At 43.3% G+C, this 23,120-nt stretch overlaps 1 protein-coding gene across 8 annotated transcripts in view; it reads left to right on the top strand.

Moving 5' to 3' along the window:
• The window catches only part of LOC137522827 (synaptotagmin-1-like), a 304,083-nt gene that overhangs the window by 214,697 nt on the left and 66,266 nt on the right, over positions 1-23,120 (top strand). For 7 of the 8 annotated variants that reach the window (XM_068242935.1, XM_068242939.1, XM_068242938.1 and 4 more), the window contains exon 3: positions 9,087-9,101. The exons of the other annotated variant lie outside the window; for it this stretch is intronic. In XM_068242935.1, the coding sequence (XP_068099036.1) occupies positions 9,087-9,101 (15 nt within the window). The remainder of the gene's footprint in view (positions 1-9,086; positions 9,102-23,120) is intronic. 8 annotated transcript variants of the gene reach the window in all.

Below are 23,120 nucleotides of genomic sequence, written 5' to 3'. Positions count from 1 at the left end.
AGCACTCCTGGATACAGTGAAAGAATTGGGGGTTGGCGTTCCCCTATTCCAGTGTAGTTAAAATCCAGTCCTCGAGGACTGAGATCCATTCCTCATACATTTTTGGCACAGCTAAAATTAATTGATGGGTCTGGATCAGGAAAGGTGTGGTTCATCTGGTAGAACAAAGTTCTCCATTACTCTGTCCATCCTAAACACTGGCATGGATATGGCCCTTGAGGACTGGAGTTGGTAAAGCCCTAATCTACTCTATAGCAACAGGCTCTCGGCTATAGAATAGCCACATGCCTGGGCCCTATTCAATCAATTTACTCAATAACTGGTGCTCGGCTATACAATGCTATGTGCCGGTGCCCAAATTTAACACCTCTCAAGGAAGGCAACCAAAGGTAAATATCTTAAAAGCTAATGCTGGCCTTCTGTCTAGCTTGATTGACCATCCGATTCTATAATTTTCAATAATTTTATTGAATTGGATGAAAATCGGTGCCGCAACAAGCATACCCAATCGACGATTCAACTGATTTTGAGCTGAAATCGATCAAATGTATTGCTGGGAAATCTCAGAGCCAACGTGTGTCCATTTGGGTCGGGCCCAGTGATTTCTAGTTACACCCCTGGCATGCTGCTCACCCACCCGCATGTCACGCACATGCCTTTCTATTGGCCCTCTGCCACCCCGTATAGCAACAGAGCGGGTCGTCAGATATACAGCTGACTTTGCATCTGTACAGCATCAGCCCAGGGATCAGATTCCAATGCTTGACAGGCGACATCAGTCATATGTGTGTACATGGCTTTAGGAAGAACTGTACATTAGAGATGTTATTAGGATTAGGTGTTAAAAGAAGTTTACGTTTAGGCAGAGAATCGGAAGGCATCTGGAAGAATTTTATGTTTAGAGGGAGTAGCGTTAGGCATCAAGAAGGTGTGTTCTGTGAGGTCAGAGGTTAGGCTTTAGGAAGCAGAATGGATTTGATAATGGCCATCTGTGTGATTGAGAAAAATCACTATTGCAAAACTGATATCAGAATGTCAGCACACTTTACAGATATATTACAGACATAATGAGGCAAATAAATGTATTGGTTGATTACAGAGTAATACATTACTGCTGCTGACACGTCTCCTGTTAGTCATCATACAGTCAGTTACCCTCCCCCCGTATCTTAAAATTATTTCTAAATTATCGTTTACGTTTTGAAATAACTAAAGCCGTTGACTGACAGGCTGAGGTCACACGGGAAAAGAGCAAGTCATTGCCAATGCAAATTCTGTTTCTGAGCAAGTCAGAGTTTCCGCTAGCTGTTACAGGGGTCCACAGAATGCCCAACAACGGAATAGTGGGTCAGTAATTATATGTAATGAGTCCTAATGGTTCTGGCTGGGATTCATGTGATTTACTGCAATCTGATTCCCAGAAACCAAGGCAATAAAAGAGGCAAGGCTACACTTTGACTGTCTGTCCATTCACATGCTGTAACAATGCAATGAAGCTCAGTATTTCAGTAGAGAAACAAAGACACATGCATACATATTATAGGAGCTAAGTACTGTGAGGGCTGGTTCACATTTGAAGCGCAAATCGCGATTGCAAATTTGCGGCTCAAAATTTTGCATCTTTACCATGATTTGCTATTGTGATTTCCGTTAAGTAGAATGAGAATCACATCGCAATTGCCCCCCAAAGTGCTGCATTCAGTGCGTTTGCAAATGATTCAAACCGCAAATGCTGCAGTGAGAATGTATCCATAGGGATAAATTAGCAGCAGTGTTTTGCTGATCCCCAGCGATCAGCAAAACGCTACCAAAGTGCCCAAGTGTGAACCAGCCCTCACTCTTATTTTTCACCTTAGGTGACAAAAGGAATTAAAGGGCAACAGAAGTGAGAAGAATATGGAGGCTGCCATATTTATTTCCTTTCAAACAATACTAATAATAATAATAATAATAATAGTAATAATAATAAACAGTTACCTGGCATCCCTTATGATCTATTTGGCTGACTTAACGGATACCTGAACTGACATGTGACATAATGAGATAGACATGTGTATGTACAGTGCCTAGCACACACATAACTATGCTGTGTTCCTTTTTTTCTTTCTCTGCCTGAAAGAGTTAAATATCGGGTATGTAAGTGGCTGACTCAGTCCTGACTCAGACAGGAAGTGACTACAGTGTGACCCTTACTGATAAGAAATTCCAACTATAAAACGCTTTCCTAGCAGAAAATGGCTTCTGAGAGCAAGAAAGAGGTAAAAAGGGGAATTTCTTATCAGTGAGGGTCACACTGTAGTCACTTCCTGTCTGAGTCAGGACTGAGTCACAGACCTGCTCAGGCTTGACTTTTTCTGCCGGAACCCGAAGGGAAAGTCACGAGTGTGCAGGCAAGCCAGTGATTTGTTATTGTTGTTGGGAAGCTCTGAGGTCTGGAGGAAGCCCCACTAGGATCCAGAGGCTTCCCCCTTCCGAGGTAAGTATCAGTTTTTAGTTAATTTTAAAATTTCCTTTTATAGTACCTGTCATCCAACTAGGAACTAAATTTATCCGCATCTCCCAATTTCCCTGAAGGCTGAATCACTGAGATCCTACTGTATATTCTTATCTTAAAGCAGACCTGAACTCAGAACTTCATCTCAGCTCTAAACGATAAGAAACAGCATAATAACCTTTAAAGAAAAACATTCTTTGTTACAGCTGATACAAATCCTGCAATAAATCTGCAGTTTGTCTACTCCCTGCTTTCATAGAAGCCGATATGTTGTTAACATCCTGTGTTTACAAATGAGCTCTCTGTCGTGGCAGTGAGCTGACACAGCTAAGGGATCAAATTACAACTTGTCACAGATGAGGGGGAATTAGACAGGCTAAATTCCCTAAATACATACAGGGTGCATTTCTATGTTTTCCCTCTGTCCATTGCAAGTGTTCATGTCCACTTTAAAGTGTACCAGAGACAAACACACATTAAAGATTTATAAATACTTGGGGCTTCCTCCAGCCCCCTACGCATCGATCGCTTCCACCGCATCTTCCTCCGCCTTCTCCTGATCCCGGTAGAAGTTTGGCCAGTCGGGGTCAGTCAGTCATGCACAGTGCGACTGCATGTGCCCCCCCCCCTCTTGTCTCTGGTTTGCTTGATGCTTGGTACACACTTAGGAGACATGTTGGCGGGGAAGGATTGGGACTCGATCCCTCGGATGACAGCGCACGTCCGAAAGCTGTACAGATGTGTTACTAACCTGGAGGTTCTGTTGTTACGCGGAGGGCTGATGCAGCGACGCATAAGGAGTATCACGCGACAGTAGGTGGGGGTGGGGATAACAATGCCCTCGGTATGACAATGCCCAAATCGATCCACAAAGCTGATCGTTGGCCGAGCCCCTGACGAGTGCCGGTGGCTGCTGTACAGAAAGTAGATACTCTGCAGAAGTGGTCATTATCGGCCACCTCACCTGAGTTTAATCTAGTGTGTATACAGCAAAGCAGGTGCCTTTAGTGCCCGACGCCAGCCGCCTAGTGCCGGACTTGGGCACTGCTATAGTACTGGTGCTATAGAGCGTTCCTCGTGCATGAGTAATTCACATGAGTAATTCTGAGTTCTGGCCCCTCCCTCCATGTTCTACAGTATTTTACACCATTCGGCTCACCCTGCGTCCAACTCAACCGCAGCGTACATATTCGTACGCGTATGCAGTACAAGGTTTTAGTACGCTGGCTGGAAAGGTCGCAAGGCAGCACGGCAGTACAAGTTACGACTGTAGAGAGGATTTATTTAAATAATTGGGATCTGATAAACTAACCTGATGCCCAGCAGGCAGTTTTTATTCACATACTTACCTGCGTGTGCGTGCGTGCGTGTACATGCGCGCAGTGGCCTGGAACAAGGACATTCTCATTGCTCCGCAGCAATACATACAAGTTGGACAACAATATTTGAGAAATTAATTTTCTGCTTGATTTAAGCTGGGATAAAATACTTAATACTTAATGATTTCAAAATGTCACACATGCTGTTGCTTTAATAAGCAAAGAGTCATTTAAATAAACAATTATAAGCAAGTGCTGCCATTAAAAATAATAAATGTGCAGGAACTGACAAAATATGGTTTAATCACTTTGGAACAGATTAACTTTTCCATCACTTTTCCATCAAAATGGCCTATTAACCTTTTTAAGACCCTGCAGCAGTGGGTAGAGAAATACCTTCCATATAAACACCTTCCAAATAAAATCCAAGAACATAGGCATCATATCATGAGATAACAGTGTCTAGCACATAGTTTCTAAAACCCTGTTCACATGGCCATGTATAATAACACTGTTTTTGAAAATAGCAAAAGGAAGATTTCCATCAAAGATTACTCATTTTCTTGGCATTAGTAAGGGCCCTTTTCCACTACAGCGTTTGCGACTGCTTAATTGCAAAACCGCAAACCGCTAGTGATTTTAAAATCGCTACGGTTTGCTTTGTAACATAGGAATCGCGGTAGGTAGTTTCCACTACCGCGATTCGTTTTTTACTTGATCGCGATCGCGCCGCGGAGCGACTTTTGCCGCGATTTTGCTATGCAGTGCATAGCATAGCAAAATCGCGGCCGCGAACGTCGGGGAATCGCCGGTAATTGCGATTCAGCAATCGCTAGCGTTCAGCGTGAACGCTAGCGACTGCAAGTGGAAAAGGGCCCTAAATCAGATCCAAAGACTCAAGCTGGCCATATATCACTCCATGGCCCATATGCAATTGACGTTTTCTCCTAGGGGATATTTTCTCATCTTCAATTTAAATTAACTTTCTAGAACCTTGCAATGGAAAAGGTACCAACAAGTAGGTGAAAAAGTACTGTAACAATTATTTTGAGTATTAGTTTGCTTACTGGTGGTGTAAAAAAGCATTTTATTTACAAGTTAGCAATAGGAGAGAAACTGAGTAACCAAGACCAGTCCCTTAGCACAGATAAGACTTTAAATAAAGAAAGCTATGATTGCTAAAAAATCCATGTGGAGACCCGATCATTTCTGTCCTTTGCAGTGCATTCTTACACTCTTGGTGGATACGGGTGTGGATTACAGAAAATGAAAAAGAGAACAAGGAGCGCTCTCTAGTGCATTAAAGTTTTTAATATGCCTCTTCTCAAAGCAAAAGAATAAAACGTACAATGTTCACTTAAAATCAGCGCATATCACACTATATAGTGTACATCACCGCTCCTTCAGATGTTTACACCGCCATGCGCGTCTCCTCACTGTGGCCAATAGTGCGGGGAACCGTCAGAATTCCAGCGCCGGCGGGGATAGGGAAAGCGGTGGAGTCTCGGCAGCTGCCCTCAGTGCCCTGCGCCTATTGCGTCATAACGCAATAGGCGCTGGAATTCTGACGGTTCCCCGCACTATTGGCCACAGTGAGGAGACGCGCATGGCGGTGTAAACATCTGAAGGAGCGGTGATGTACACTATATAGTGTGATATGCGCTGATTTTAAGTGAACATTGTACGTTTTATTCTTTTGCTTTGAGAAGAGGCATATTAAAAACTTTAATGCACTAGAGAGCGCTCCTTGTTCTCTTTTTCATTTTCTGTTTTCTACAGTTCTATCACTTACTCCCCAAAAGTAAGACAAGAGCAGCACTCTTTTGGATGTGCATATGAATAGTGTTGGATGGTTCTCTTTGGTTTGAGCGCAGTGGACTAGTTGTTTTTGTACGGGTGTGGATTAGTTGGCTCCCTGGTGCATGAAGCAGTACAAGCAGCTGGGCTACCCTTTCTTTATAGATAACATGGGATCAGGTTCCCGTGGGTGTACTCAAAATATTATAGAGATATTTGCTTTGGGGAAAACCACGAGACAATTTAAGGATCGTATCCTTGAACACGTGGGAGACATCAAACACAGGCGAGAAACATCTATAGCCAAACATATGAATGGAATACATGGATCGGATAGGTTTAACATTTCTTTTTGGGGGATTCAGAGTTGGAGAAGAAATCCTAGAGGAGGCGATTTTGATCGCAAGCTCACCCAGATAGAATCGCAGTGGATCTATAGATTGGATACCATAGCCCCGGGGGGTCTTAATGAGGATTTTAATCTGGCATGTTTTCTATAAATAGCTAGGATTCAGTCTTTGCCACCAAGATTTAGCGTCCTGTTTTATACTGTAAAATCTTGGGCCATCTATGGATGATGGGGCAAGATTGTAGTGTCTCCCCCTCCTCCCGCCCCCTTCACCCACCTTCCCCATACCTATCTTCCCCTCTTTTTACATTTTGATCTAGCTGAGACCTACTCTAGGAGGGCAGTGCCATCGCATATACTGACTCTAAAAAAAAACCCCTTCATCATGATATTACCCAGAGGGGTATGAGACTCTTTGACAGATGTGATTCATCTGAACGTGAGACTCCCTTAGATTCTTTGGGGAGATTTTCTGCAGTGTTGGGTCCTGACATGCCTCACAGCTTTGGGACAGTCAGTGACAAATATTCAAGCGAGTGACAGATGGAAACGCACAAATACCCCTTGATGTGTTTGCATCTGTGAATTATCCCATGCATTGTGGTCGGATCCTTGCATGTCATACACAAAATACGTGCGTGTTTGTTTTACTGCATAGGGGTTGTGATCACACTCTATACGAGCAAATACAGATACAAATTTACATCTGCGCATTATCCACGTTGCACCTACACTGACAGATGCATATGAGGGACACCTACGTATATAAGTGCACAACAGTGGGCTAGGTGAAGGGTCCAGATGGAGGACTATGCGAGCCTAAGAGTATATGCACCATTGATATGCGCGAATGTTTATATATTTGAGAGGTTGCTACGCAACCATAAACAGAGATCTACGTCCCCTTTAATGGAGGGGGCGTTTCTTTAATAGTGATGCAGTCGGGACAGAGGAGGAACCTAATGCCTCTAGAGGGAGACCTGGAACGCAAGATGCGTCCCAGATCAGCGCAGGACAGGAAGCAGACGCGCATGTGGGCGGAAGTGACGTCACCGCTACAGCGCTGTCTGCACCATTAGCTGACCGTTAGATTCGCCCAGGGTTTGAAGTTTTGGCTGCAACCTACCGGCGAACAGCATCCTGCAGGCCCCCTCCCCCTAACGTGGGTCACAGAGAGATGGCCAAGCCCACGGACTTGAGGGGGAGTTATCATGCTATCCTAATGATGGTTCCCATCCCTTAACACGGACACACTAAGACCTCAATGAGGTAAGATATATGGACAGGGCACCAGCCCTGGAAACTGTATTATGCTAATAATAGGTAAAATGTGACACACCTCATCACACCCACTATAACGCCTCCCCTATTTCCCTCCTTATCTATATATATGGCTTTGCCTGACAGGGCACTTCAGCTCTGACTGGGGCTTATATGATGATGGGGGGTATTTTGTAATATATGTAAATAATTGGTGTAGGCTATGTAATATATGTACAGCACGCTTTCTGATGAAGCCTTTTGGTGAAACATGCACATGTTAAAGTCTATGTACAGCACTTAGCACTTTATGTTTGTATATACCCACCCGTCATTGGGTCAGTGTGTGAGGGGACTTGATAGTTGGTGGTTGAACCAGATCAGCTATATCCTTGATCAGGTTATCTCCACTGTCCCCGAACGACACAGACACACTGTGTGGTCAGTGGTCATAGCAGTGTGGGATAGCTACACCTTCCCATGAGACTTTTTGCTATGGGATAAGGGGGATCAGCAAAGACCCCCACACTCTGACAACAGATACATATCTGAAGGCTACACAGTGAGGGATTCTGAAACCGAATACCTCTCATTTTAAAAACTTTTCGTGATACAGTAAAATTATAATTTTTACCATTTGTACCTATAGGGTAATGTCCTTCTGGACGCAAGTGTGTGATTTTGTTTCCCTGGTACTTCACTTATTCGGTAGTGTGTGAGATATTTGCTTTGGCAAGGTTTTTTCACATATACACTTATGTTTCACCTGGCAGCTTGCTTCTTCTACACATTTAGCCTTTTTTTTTCAACATGAACAGCTAATTAGCGGCAGCATATGCTGAACACTGTATAATAAAACAAAAAGTCCAACTTGTTCGCTTTGTTACTATGGTAAATTACTAAATTTTCAAAGTATCGTTTCCCTTGCTATCCATGCTCTATGTCTAGTGAACACAGTGCTGATGGAACATTTGTGAATGCCTTTGAATCTTTAATAAAGCTTCATAAATATGACCTAAAACTATCCCAAAACAATTCTGGTATGTTGATGATCTTTCCTCCTAACACTGGCCCCATACATGCCACTATGACTATGCTAAGAACTCTAGCTTGTGAGCTCCTCTAAAGCTACGACATGCTGTTATGACTTATTAGGCAGCACCCCCTCCAAGTAGCTATAGATGCTTATCAGTCATCATCACCACTCCAAGTAATCAGTGACAAACCCCCCCCCCCCCCCCTCTTAACTAAATAGCACCCACCCTCCAAGTAGCTAGTGATGCTCATTAGGCCACATTCCCCCTTCAAGTATTCAGTGACCCCATTAGGCAGCATCCTCCCTCCAAGTGGTCACTGACCCACCTATAGTGTATCAATGTGCGGTTGCAGTATCTGATGGCAACACACGAAGGATGGGGGAGAATGCTGAGGCACCCCTAGGAGGTGCTCGAGGCACACCAGAGTGCTGTGGTTTGAGAACACCTGGTCTAGAGAAAACCCAGGCAATCACAGGCACAACATATGAACATGTGAACTCCATGCAGATAGTGTCCCGTCTGGGACGTAAACTTGGGACTCTAGTGCAGCAAGGCATGACTGCTAACCACTTATCTTCTTAGTAGGCAGAAGATGGCATCTTTTCAATCAGGTTTCCTTGCTGAACTATTCCCGATCTAGATAGCAGTGTTAGCTGCCTGCATCTAGCCATTTCAGTAACTCATCCCATTTCATTGTTTATTCATTTTTCTTCTCTTATGTTTTCTCTCATTTACTAACTCTACTTTTTGAGGTTTTATAAAAACTCATCCCATTTCATTGTTTATTCATTTTCCTTCTTTTCTGTTTTCTTTCATTTACTAACTTTAAGGTCATGCCAGGAGAGGTAAGTGACCATCGCTCATCCTCCACATTAATGCTCATTAAGTAGGTAGCAACTAGCAGTGTAAGTAGATCTTAGCTAAGTAATTAATATTTCATCTAACCTGAAAGTATTATTATATACTGTATTTGAAGTATAAGTACCGTTAGTCCGTTTTTACATGCAAAGATAAGCCAAAGAAATGATTGTCAACATCCAAGAGTGGCTAGACAAGCAGATCTGACCTATCTACTCATTTCACCTAGAGAGGCGTATAGATAGGAGTACTGGCTTAGGCCAGAAGCGCCCATACTCTAATGCACATTATTCCAAGGCACTGTGTATTAATCTGAGGAAGTGGGCTAGTGCCTGTGAAATGTGTTGTCTATCTGTGCTTTGAATAAAAAACTTTTTCCAGTTGAACTCTTTTATGATTTTTATGACATTCGATCCAATAATTTGGCACCACCATCCCAACAAATTTACATGCAAAGGTAAGCCTAAGAAATGATTGTCAACATTCAAGATGCTCTAGACAAGCAGACCTGACCTATCTATGAATCACACATGAATCACTTGTGGCTGATTATAAACGCAAAACAGATTTGATTGGATAACATGTTTAATAGCCTGTCCAGTCGATGGTCCTTCAATGGCTTTTGTTCTCTGGTGTCTACCAGGCAGGATTGAGCGAGAATAATTTTTCTGATGCGTTCCATGCTGCTCTCCAACTTCTTACAAATTTCAGTTTAATATTTATATTGTGTATGTGTGTGCATGCATGGTGAGCGTGTATTGTGTGTGTGTACATGATGTGTGCAATCAAGGTTACTGAATGTACAGTATGTGTGACAATTCAGGGGGAAGTGTATGTACACACATCCGTTCTTTGTTGGCCAGTTTTACCACTTCCATGTAGTATGAGAGCTCACCTACAGAATCATAGTACTGTATTCACCTGTAAACATGTTGGACATTATACTCCATGGAAGTGGTAAAATTGGCCAATCAAGATTGGATGTGCATACCAGGCTTAAAGGAAAACCGGAAGTGAAACTTAAATGTCAAAAAAAGCATACACAAGTCATACTTACCTTCTATGTAATCTGCTCCTCAGTGTTTTTCTCCTGTCCCGTGTCCTATTTGTTCACTGTGATCAACGGAATTTTCTGTCCTCCATTTTGAAAATGGCCATTACAGCTTTCTGGTCAGCACACAGTTAAACTGTAACATCGCCCACTTGAGCCATAGGGAAACATGGACATTACCAGCTACATCAGTTTTTCTCTCAGCTATAACTGACAGCAACTGATATTTTACTGACGGCAACTGATATATTTCAGATCTGACAAAATATTGTCAGAACTGGAAGGGATTATTGTCAGAAGAAAATGGTGAGCTTCTCAGAGGAACTGATGGCAAGGTAACTATGTAATGTTCATTTGAAGTTACCTCATGTGTTTATTTTAAATATTTTTACTCAGTACAGGTTCTCTTTAAGACAGAAAGCACACATTGGCAGATGTAGCCAAATCCAATAACAATAAATAATAACAATAATATTAAAAACTGCATACACTACACACGGATCTGGCCATAAAATAGTGAGAAAACTTGCTAGTTACCACATAATCCAACAGCAAATGAACTACAAATCCCAGCAACACTGTGAATTACCGTATATACTCGCATATAAGCCGACACGTGTATAACACAAGGTATCTACTTTTCCCTCAGAAACCAAGAAAAAGTGATTGACTCATATATAAGCCCCCTCCCCAGTATAGCCCACTTCACGGTAGCCAGATGTGCCCTCAGTACAAGTCAGCCCCCTCTCCATAGCCAGATGTGCCCCAAGGATGATACAGCTGTGTCTCAAGATGCCACTAGATGGCGTCATAAATATAAGACACAGAGATTGCCATTCAGGAAGAACACCCAATTATTGCACTGATGACACGTTGCTTGCAGGCTCTGCTCCACAAGCCGGGGGGAATAGGTAGTCTTGAGCAGCGCCCTCTGCACACCATGTTGCAGGGGATGGAGGGCACGGACACAGCAGGGAGCCAGCTAGCAAAAGCATGCATGGTTTACTAGTGCACGATTTTTACGCACCAATGCCAGTAACAAAACCTGCGCCAACATCCGTTCTGCTTTAATGACTCGCATATAAGCCAAGGGGGTAACTTTTCAGTACATTTTTTGTGCTGAAAAATTAGGTTTATACACGAGTATATAAGGTAACTACATGCCCCAAAAGTGTAGGTAGGGTTGTGCTTCCACTGTAGGATGCCACTGGATGAAAAACAATACATGTTCTCTTCAGCCCCGCAGATGAACTGCAAGTCCCAGAGTTACAGTCCAAAGAAGGATATGGAATGAACAACACATCACAGCAGTTCCAGTAGGAAACCTTAAGGGCTGTTTTACACTTATTTTTTGCGTTGCAGTGGGGATACGATGCTCCTGCCGCATCCCACTGCAACACAAAAAGTGACAAAGATATGACCCTGCGGTAGAGTGGCCTACAGGTTCATATGCATAGCTCCGGCCCCTGCTCAGTGACGCACTCAGGAAGTGTATCACTGAGAATCCCATCGATCCGCACATACACTTCTTGACCCACCACGCTCCCGTCTATTAAATACCTCCATCGCCCATTAACTCCAATGATTTGTGGCACCACTGCATTTCCACGAAATAAATGCGGTAAGGCACTACAGACTTTGTGTTGGCTCGGCTGCGCTTACGAAGCTTCCAGCGCACACTTGCATTGACATTGCATTACCCTGCAGTATAACAGGGCAACGCAATGCACACTTGCAATGCAAATGTAAAAGGGGCCTCAGTCTACACAATCCATGTTCTCTTCAGCGTAGCAGATAAACTACAATACCCAGTGGAGTGAGGGCTTGTTTCCACTAGGACCAATTTGAAGTGATTCCCAACAAGCAAATTCAGGTGTGAAATCAATACGCTGCTTCCAAAAAATTGGCCGTCAGCAGCACTTTCTTGCATCATACATACAAATCCCCATAGGTGTGCATGCTGAAGATGATTGCTGATGTACAATAGGTATAGCATACTCGTGTATTGGATGCTTGTTACTATGGTGTTTTTTTCCCCATCCTCATCTAGAGTCTATGACTGCATCATGTCCTAGTCTAGATTTCTCAACCTTTTTACCCTGGAGGAACCCTGCAAATAACTTTTGGATCTCAAGGAACCCCAGCAAGTAATTTATTGATCTCGAGGAACCCCCTGCATTTATTTTGCAGGAGGCATGGTCTTTAAAAGTATGTGTGGCTGTTTATTTCACTACCCCCTATTACACTGCCACTCATTATAATGTCTCCTGAGCCCCCAATGTAGTGCTTCTTGTTACAGTACCACCTATTATAGCGTGCTCTATTATACTTCCCCCACATTGGCTATCATTCATAAACTTGCTGGCGGTAAGGAGAACCCGTGAGGGAGAATACCGCCGTCGGTAGTTTAGCCTTCTGGGTGTTCATTCATAAACATTGTGCCTGGTGCGGTAGCAGTGCGGAGGTTTTCTGGAGAATGGTGTCGGTAGGCGGGCGGTAGGCATGCGGAAACAGAAAAGCTGGCCGAGTCCCTCCATGCGGTGTTCTCTCTGCTGATGTGTGGGAGGTCCGTCCCATTCACTTACAAGGACTCCGCAAACTTCCCGCTACATCCAGGGGATCGGTAATCCCCGTCCGCATACCGTTATGCGGAAATGTTTATTAATGAACATTTTGATACTTTTTCTAGATACCTGCGTATCAACACGTATCAACACCGCACAAGGCGGTACGTTGTCACTCTGCACGGGAATGTCAGCTCCACATACGGAAAGAGGCTTTATGAATACACAACTTGCTCAGTGCTCGGTAAAGTCAGCGGTATTACGCATTTCCGCATGCGGGAATGCTTTATGAATGATAGTCAATGGGGGGAAAATGCCAAGGAACCCCTGTAGAGTACTCAAGAAACCCTGGGGTTCCAGGGAACTCTGGTTGAGAAAGCCTGATATATAGCAATAATTTTATATGTTCCTAAGATATCTATCATAATACTATGCTGAATATTTGTCTATGAGCAGTATCACATAGTTATTAGTTTGCATTAACTCCAGTCACTGTTGATGGTTGTAAAATTTGACGTTGCAAATGTTTGCATTTATGTGGCTTAATACATTCCTGAGTAAAGGCTTGATTAAAAAATAATAATAATAATAAAGATTTCAGCTAAAATCTAACTGTGCCATACATTGCTTGATTTTCCATCAAGAGATTAACCAATGACTTTATTGGGTGATTGAAAACAGTGTGATTGATCGAAAGTAAATCATCTAGTGGTCCACATGCTACAAGCACGATCCTGGCAATTCTTCTTCGCTAATCAATCCTTACCATGTTGTGCCTTCATGCTCTGAAACCAAAAATCGTATTTGTGTCGATCGAAATCATGTGAACATCAGCGAATTCCTTTATGACTAATATTTTCCATTCTGCTTGAATAAGACATTTTAGTCTACTGGGCAGTGGGCAGCAGTCCTGGGCAGAATTGATCACTGGTACTATCCAGCTGATGGAGGAATGATTGACACTTGAAGGGACAGGTTGTTATCAGCCCAGGTTTGGTTACTGTTAGGAAACTAGGCACATTTGTGAGGGTGGCGGGGGCAAATTTTTGTCTTGAGTGCTGGCTTGTCTTTTTTTCCATCCCTGCTTGTGTCTGAAGAAGGTAGGCTCCGCACGATGACCTGTAGGTTGCAAAACATTATTGATTCAAAACCATTACACCGCTTGCGAACACTTTTTGAAAACACAATGGTCCTTAAAGTGAACCTGAGGTGAAAATAAACTGATGAGAGAAACAATTATATTTATCCTCCTACCCCTAAAAAAATCCCTATTTTAAGTATCTCAGGGTTTTCTTTTATATTTAAAAATGTACAAAGTAGGTTGAATTTTTTACTGTTTCGAATCAGTGTCAGCCTATTATGTGTCTCAGAGTATTTTAAATCTCCCTGCCTTCCCTGCCAGGAAAACTTTTATGGCTGTTATTTGCTTATCAGTGATGTTCAGTATATTCCCAACAAGGTGCCAGCATGACAGAAGCTGTCACTTCCATGCCTAGAAATTAACTCTTTCAGGCAGCATAGAAAACAAGTAAAACAGCCTGGTTTATTAATGTTTTCTACTATCCATATATGCTTATCTCATCATGTCACATGTTGACTCGGGTACACTTTAATCATAACATATACAGTAGCCTGATTACCATAAGAGATTCTTGTATCAGGTCCATTACTTGCAAAAATGCAGCCATGTATGATTGCCTTCTCATATATCACCTAACAGTAATGGTGAGACTGGTCTGTACAGTTATTGCCATTCACTGTGAGCATTAACAATTGGATGCTATGCTCATTACTGCCTGCAGAGATTTCCCAAGATATGGGAAAATCTGTGAGATAATTGGAGGATCATTGTCTTTCCTGTGTAGAGGATAAAATGGTTATTTCCTTTTGAATATGTGACATTAAAACGTTTCAGCAGAATTGACAGAAAAGAGATTGGGAGAAAATCAGGGCTGATCCATTATCCCCAAGCACTTTCAATCAGAACTCTCCATTATAGGCAACCTTGCCCCCATGATTACCTGCTCTGGAAAGCTAGTGATATAGGGATGTAATAGCAGCGGTATTAAATAGCTAATTTAGTAGTTGAAAATATGTTAGCTTATCAGTTTGGTTTGTTTTTTTTTAACTTACAGCTACAGAATAATTATTACTTTTATTGAGGTTTTTCAACTTAGGTGTACCATAACTTTTGTGCTAGTCCTTTGTGAGTTCAAGATGGCGACCTGTATAATGCTCTTATGACTTGAGTACTGTAAGTATGCCTATAGGTTTTGCCATTATAGCAGTTGTTTGTTTATTTTTAAAGAGGATCTTTAACTCAGGATAGAATTTCATTCCAATCAGTATCAGATACCCCCTTTCCCATGTAAAAACATTACCTTTTCTCGAATAGATCATTAGGGGAAAACCGTGAGGCTTAAAGGACCACTATCGCGAAAAAAAAGTAGTCAGTTAAAATCTGACAGGACCGACAGGTTTGGGGCCAGTCCATCTCCTCATGGGGGAGTCTCAGGGTTTTCTTTGTTTTCAATATAATATAAATTTTACCAGGCACTGAAGGGGATCGTCTACTCCTATAAACAGCGTGTAGGACTGAGGGGTCCCCTTAAAACCTCATAAAGCAATCAAAATATAAACAAAAAGTCTGTCACGCACTAAACTTCAATTATTTAATTCTCTTTTTATTGAATAAAATTCCTCAATATATTCTCCAAACTATATATAGCACACTGTTTCAACCTGTATCATACTCTCATCCACACTCAAGAAGGGCCCTTCTAAAAAAGCATGCAAATCCAAAATCCTTAAAAAAATCAAATGGATCAAAAAATCATGTAAAAGATGTCCAAAAATATCGATAAAAGGCCAATAGTGTCAATAAAATATTGCAGAAGACTCAAAAAGGCAGAAAAAATGAGGGATAATAAGTCTACTTCCTCACATGGGGAATATTCCTCACTACCATCCTTAACCTCCTTGCCGGTCTAAAAAATCCGGCAAGGAGGCAGCGCCGCACTTTTTTTTTATTCATTTTTTTTTAAATCATGTAGCGAGCCCAGGGCTCGCTACATGATAGCCGCTGAGCGGTGGCATCCCCCCACCCACTCCGATCGCCCTCGGCGATCAGAGTATGCAGGAAATCCCGTTGAGAATGAGTTTTCCTGCAGGGCTTTCCCGGTCGCCATGGCGACGGGGCGGGATGACGTCAGCAACGTCATGGACGTCGGGACGTTACAGGGAATCCCGAACCGCCCCTCAGCGCTGCCTGGCACTGATTGGCCAGGCTGCGCAGGGGTCTGGGGCGGGGGGGGCGGCTCGGCGCGGCGGGTAGTGGCGAATCGGCGGCGAGCTGTGGCGATCGCGTACTACACGCAGCTAGCAGAGTGCTAGCTGCATGTAGGGAAAAAAAATTATGCAAATCGGCCCAGCGGGGCCTGAGAAATCCTCCTGCGCAGGTTACCCTGAGCTGAGCTCGGGATAACCGGCAAGGAGGTTAAAGGAATACTATCGATGTATGCATTTATTTTTAAATGCTGTATGTTGTAGCACACATTAGGGCAAGTACTAGGAGCAATTTGATTCCTCACACAGCTGTTCCTCTCAGCTGTAAAATCCTCCGTCAGTTTTGGCGTCAGTGTTTGATACAAAATGTATCTAATACTGAGCTCCCAGAGGGCTAGACCATGTCTCTGCACAGGGGAGTTGCTATCAACTCCTCAGTTTATAGTTTAATTATCACCTTGCTGAAAGAATCTTATTGATATGGTGGTAAGGGGTTAAAGATTCTAGCAATGTGTGTTTATTATCTTTGCTTCTCTTGACTGATAAAGATACTAATAATGCTAATTGTAGACAGTGGTAGAGATGGGCTGAACGGTTCGCCGGCGAACGGTTCCCGGCGAACTTCGGTGGTTCGCGTTCGCCTCCCGCAGGCGAACGTTTCCGGAAGTTCGGTTCGCCCCACAATGCACTATGAGGGTCAACTTGGACCCTCTACATCACAGTCAGCAGGCCCAGTGTAGCCAATTAGGCTACACTAGCCCCTGGAGCCCCACCCCCCCTTATATAAGGCAGGCAGCGGCGGCCATTACGGCCACTCGTGTGCCTGCATTAGAGAGAGTAGGGCGAGCTGCTGTCTGTCTCTCATAGGGAAAGATTAGTTAGGCTTAGCTTTTCCTGGCTGCATACCTGTTCTGTTCAGTGAGCCCACTGCATACCTGTTCAGTGATCCTGCCACTGCATACCTGTTCTGTGAACCCACCCACCACTGCATACCTGTTCAGTGATCCTGCCACTGCATACCTGTTCTGTGAACCCACCCACCACTGCATACCTGTTCAGTGATCCTGCCACTGCATACCTGTTCTGTGAACCCACCCACCACTGCATACCTGTTCAGTGACCCTGCCACTGCATACCTGTTCTGTGAACCCACCACTGCATACCTGTTCTGTGAACCCACCACTGCATACCTGTTCTGTTCAGTGGACCCACCACTGCATACCTGTTTAGTGAACCCGCCACTGCATACCTGTTGTGTTCAGTGAACCTGCCACTGCATACCTGTTCTGTGAACCCGCCACTGTATACCTGTTTTGTTCAGTGAACCCGCCACTGTATACCTGTTCAGTGAACCCGCCACTGCATACCTGTTCTGTTCAGTGAACCCGCCACTGTATACCTGTTCTGTTCAGTGAACCCGCCACTGTATACCTGTTCTGTTCAGTGAACCCGCCACTGCATACCTGTTCTGTTCAGTGAACAGTTTGGTGTGTCAGTGTGAAGCAGTACCTTAATTACACTACCTGATTGATGTATACACATGCAAGATGTTTTAAAGCACTTTAGGCCTGTCATTTAGCATTCAATGTGATTTCTGCCCTTAAAACGCTGCTTTGCGTCAAATCCAGATTTTTCCTGGGGACTTTTGGCGTGTATCCCACTCCGCCATGCCCCCCTCCAGGTGTTAGACCCCTTGAAACATCTTTTCCATCACTTTTGTGGCCAGCATAATTATTTTTTTTTTCAAAGTTCGCATCCCCATTGAAGTCTATTGCGGTTCGCGAACTTTACCGCGAACCGAACCTTCCGCGGAAGTTCGCGAACCCGGTTCGCGAACCTAAAATCGGAGGTTCGGCCCAACTCTAGACAGTGGTCTGCCCCTCTCAGCAGCTTGTAAAGTGGATGCAGCCTGGAGTGAATCACCTCAAGCAGGCAGCCAGTCTGAGTGTAAACACAGACTAGTGTTATATAGCTAGTTATATTCCAGCAATATTACAGCTCATTTAGTTACCTGTTACCACCTCAGATCAGCCTATTTCTCCTCATGTCTGCTGCATGCTGTGAGTGACACAGTGAAATATATTTGTGAGCTGTGTGACAGAGTAACCAAGCAGCTCAGGGTGACCCAAACTACTATGAGCTGTGTGAGAAATGAATTTTTAAGCAGGGATAGCGAGAGAGAGACCTGGGTGAATAAATAAAGTGCCCCTAGCACTAGTGGTAATGTGTACACTAATATAGAGTATTAAAAAAAAAGTCGTTTCAATCGATAGTATTCCTTTAAGATGTTTCCTCAGAAAATGTCCTATATATGCAGAGAGTCTCTGTCACAGCATTAGCTGATTTATCTTCCACCCCAAGTTGTTCGTTTTAATAAATATAGAAAGAGTATACCACACTCACGGTCTGATCTGCTCCTATCTTCAGGTGTTGTTACATACCCTCATACTCACCCATATATAGGACATTTTCTGAGGAAACATCTTAAGGATGGTAGTGAGGAATATTCACCATGTGAGGAAGTAGACTTATTATCCCTCATTTTTTCTGCTTTTTTGAGTCTTCTGCAATATTTTAATGACACTATTGGTCTTTTATCGATATTTTTGGACATCTTTTACATGATTTTTTTGATCCATTAGGTTTTTTTTAAGGATTTTGGATTTGCATGCTTTTTTAGAAGGGCCCTTCTTGAGTGTGGATGAGAGTATGATACAGGTTGAAACAGTGTGCTATATATAGTTTGGAGAATATATTGAGGAATTTTATTCAATAAAAAGAGAATTAAATAATTGAAGTTTAGCGCGTGACAGACTTTTTGTTTATATTTTTCTTTGTTTTCAACAGCATTTCCTGAACAGCAGTTTAACTGCCAGAATAGTAAGATACCAGCCAGCCTCCCTACTCACTTGCACACTATTTTGTCAGTTAGACTTTGCAACTGCTGTTCAGGAAATGATGCTGAAAACAAAGAGAACCCTGAGAATCCCCCATGAAGAGATAGACTGGCCCAAAACCTGTCCGATTTTAACTGCCTACTGTTTTCCGTAATAGTAGTCCTTTAACCACTTGAGGACCACAGTGGTAAACCCCCCTAAAGACCAGGCACATTTTTACTAAATTGGTCACTGCAGCTTTAAGGCCAAGCTGCAGGGCCGCACAACACAGCACACGAGTGATTCCCCCCCTTTTCCCCCCACCAACAGACCTCTCTGTTGGTGGGGTCTGATCGCCCCCAAGTTGTTTATTTTTTTAAAATAAATATTTATATCTTTGTTTTATTATTTTTTTTTTACTATTTTTTATTTTTTTATCAAAGCCCTCCCTCCCCCCAGCCAGCCAATCCTGGCGATCGGCTGTCATAGGCTTCTGCCTATGAGAGCCAATCGCTCTCTTGTCCCCCAGGGGGACAGCCGTGTCACACGGCTGTCCCCAGTACAGCGCTGCTGATGATCACAGCGCTGTACATGTAAATAGACGGCGGTTTTGCCGTCTTTACAGTCTCCTGAGACTCGGAGACTGAAGGCAGGGCGGAGCTCCGCCCCCCGAGCAGGAGATGCGCCCCAGGACTTGACGCCCATCGGCGTTAGGCGGTCCCAGGGGGGTTAAATTGTTGTGAACCCCCTCCCACAGTGTGATGTCAGGGCCATGGCCCTGTCAGATTCCTATCTGGGATCTTCGTTCATTATGGGAGATAAAGGTCTTGATTCACATAACGGTGCTAACTGTTAGCACGGCTGTTAGCACGGCTGTTAGCATGGCTTTTAGCGCGTTTTAGCCCATTTTCACGTGAAAAATCGGGTTTCATGTGAAAACCGGTTATCGCGCGCCAAAATTTGCGTTTGCGCGTTAACGTGAATTTTTCGCACGTTACTGTTCGCACGATAATGCAAATTTATCGTGCGAACGTTAACGCGCAAAAAAATCACGTTAACGCATGAACGCAAATTTTTGTGCGCGATAACTGTTATGCAAAATTTCACGTGAAGCACTTTTCACAGCGTTCTAACAGTTAGCACCGTTTTGTGAATCAAGCCCAATGTCTGCTTCCAACTGCCAAGCGAACATATGCCCAACCTTTTAGCCTATCACACTGTTTGTGGGTTAGTCGGTGCGCTTATAGATAATGGTTGGTGGTAGACTCATGTAACAATAGAGCAATATTGTAAGGGGCGGAAGCCCACTCAATACTGTACCCCACCTCCCTATGTAAATATATTTAAACAATTGAGGTATCTATAGGAGTTTATTGAGGAAAAAGGATCATTTGTCAATTGTAAGGAAGGTCACATGTCATTGCTCAGCGTATAAAAACTGTTTTTATATGCTGAGAAATGACATGTGACCTTCCTTACAATTCACAAATGATCCTTTTCCCCGTTAAACTCCTATAGACTCCTCAATTGTTTTAATGGTTGGTGCTGTCAGGTTTTTTACATGTCTATCAGTAGTAAAGATAATTTCCCGCAGGCTCAGGCTCATAGATCAAACAAAATGAAAGAATTACACGGCGAGATTCCATCATTTCTTGATCTAGACTATTTTATATTTTTCAACTTCTCACTTTGCAATATATTGATTTTTTTTCCCTACTACTATCTTTTGATAAAGTTCCTTTTTCGAGGAACATTGATGGCGTGTTTCAAGCTTTAGCCTAGGAGTAATAATGACCCCCCCCCCCATGTCTTTGTCCAGTGGCTCTCCCAATGAGAGAAACTAAATTGAATGGAACCATGTTTATCTGGCATATCGATTGATTACTTGATCCCTCAGTGCTACAGAACAGGGAAACTAAGAAGAATATGTGGAGAGTGCGGTAATCTCTTACCCATCGCTTCGGGATATGGAAAGATGGGGTGAGAGAGTCAGCAGAAACAAAAGACCTAAATTGACAGCCTGCATTAAGTGCCTGTCACCCTATGCAGTTCTAATTAGTGAACGGTGTGCCACAAAGGGTTACTCAGCAATATGACGCTGGAACAGAACATCCCGGTTGTGTTCAGTCACTTGCCAGCTGGATGCTTTCTTCCCTGTGATAAAAACAGGATATTTTCCTAACACCTGAGTAATTGGTATCATTCAACAAAAAAATAATGTAGAGATGGCTCACGAGTCATTCGCCATGAAACATCTGTGCTATGCAGCATGAGATGTCACCCGCCCACGAGGAGCCGACGGCACCATTTTCCAGAACGATGCTAGCTGCATGCCGTGATTACTCGGAAGTGGCGTTCTTAACATGAATGGGTGTTTGTTCTACGATGTTACAATGCTGAATGAATGATTCCATTACAGGTACACACTTTAGTCATCCCAGCATTTTAAAACAAATAATTCTCCAGGATTGAGAGAACAGAAATAATAAAGACAAGCTGCATGTTAATTTGTGCAGGCAATCTTATTTATCTACATCGTGTCAACTAATTTGAACAATTACTGCTCTTTGGATTTGCCTGCGTCAAAGTAACCTATAGATAATCTTAGTGATTTCTGCTTAGATCTTTAATGATTTTATTTGTACTAAGGCTGTGTTCCCACTTTAACAGAAAAATTTACATTTTTTCTATCCATTTTACAATATCGGAAAACTGATAGTTGACTGATCCTATTTTATAAATAGGATCCGTTCACACTTGTTGGTTGTATCTGTGGTGGTAAGCGCAGTTCACTTTTCCCAAACTGTGGATGCATTTTCCATATAACCTATGGTTGAAACGCACGCACTCTGGCCACCAACCGCCCCTCCCAAAGGACCATCAAAGCGGACGCTACACTTAAGGCTGGATTTATACTTTATGTCGAACTCCAGGCCTGGAGGGCCAGATCCATGTCAGTGTTTAGGATGGACTGAGAAAGAGAGGAATGTGTTTTACCTGATGGACCCCACCTTTCCTGATTCAGACCCATCAATTCATTTGAGGTGTGTCAAAAATGTGTGAGGACCTTGGCCCTTTGAAGGACTGGTTTGACATCCCTGCCCTAGGCCAAGTATGTCATGGTTCCCCTTTCTTGTGCAGCAGCGCCCCTCCCATTCCATGTGCAGCACCTCTTCCATATGTATCATCCATGTGTGCAGCCCCTCTTTCATAAACTGCTTCCTTGGGTATCATTTTACCTTCTTCATGTGTTGTCCCCATTTTCAGCCTCCTTTTTCATATGTAGCAACCCCTCTTTCTTGTCCAGGTGCCCCATTGGTCTGCAGTCATCCAAGGCCCAGGCCTTTGAGGCCTCTCCAGAAATCTGGTCCTGACCACACTGTTCGCTCACATTGGCCGTTCAAGATCTGGCTCAAGTTGGAACCTAGCTTAAATGTTCTTGGATCCATTCCCCTCTTTTAATATTTGTTACTGCATTGTTATAAACTACTATAAACCTCTCCTACAGGTACTATTCAACATAAACCATGTGATACTTTAGGAGGCTGTCCAAATGTTACTTTTTTATGGAAGATGAAACTTCTGCAGCTAAAAGTCTTGTTTAACCATTTCATGGCATGGGCTGAAGGCTATAAATGTGCATGCATGTGCACTTCAGCAGATGGGACATTTATATAAACATCCTATTTGCACTAGAGGTGCACACATAGTACATTTATAAATGTTTATTTTACAGGAAGTGGTTAAAATAATTGGTGACATGACCTGAAGAAGGCCAGCGAGTTTCTTTTGATTCACACAGTTGCAACAAGCATGCAGCCAGTGGAGTCTGATCAGTCATTCCGGACCAGTGACTGAAAGCACACCTGAACTGTTTTTAAAACTGTTGACGTCTACTTACTTCTGGCTTCTTCCAGTCACTTGTGGTCCGTGAAGTCCCCTGGATCCTCTTCGTTTTCCATCTGGCAGCTCTGTAAGATGTGCGGCTGGAACTCCAGTTGCAGCCAGTGCCACTGCCCATGTGTTGTCCCATCTGCGTGCCCTTCCCGACTGGCATGTGAAAATCTTAAAAGAATGAACTGCACATGTGCAGAATGCTCCCAGTGACGAGAGCACAATGAAGAAGGGCCTACATACAAGACCGTGCATGTGGAGTCAGTGTGGCTGGAGTTCTAGTTGCACAACTTACAGAGCTGCCAGCTGGAGAACTGAGGTGACTCAGAGGATGCC

The sequence above is a fragment of the Hyperolius riggenbachi genome, chromosome 6, assembly GCF_040937935.1.
Source record: "Hyperolius riggenbachi isolate aHypRig1 chromosome 6, aHypRig1.pri, whole genome shotgun sequence".
Taxonomy (NCBI): Eukaryota; Metazoa; Chordata; class Amphibia; order Anura; family Hyperoliidae; genus Hyperolius; species Hyperolius riggenbachi.
The sequence above is the reverse complement of the archived record's forward strand: the minus strand, read 5'-3'. Positions and strand labels throughout refer to the sequence as shown.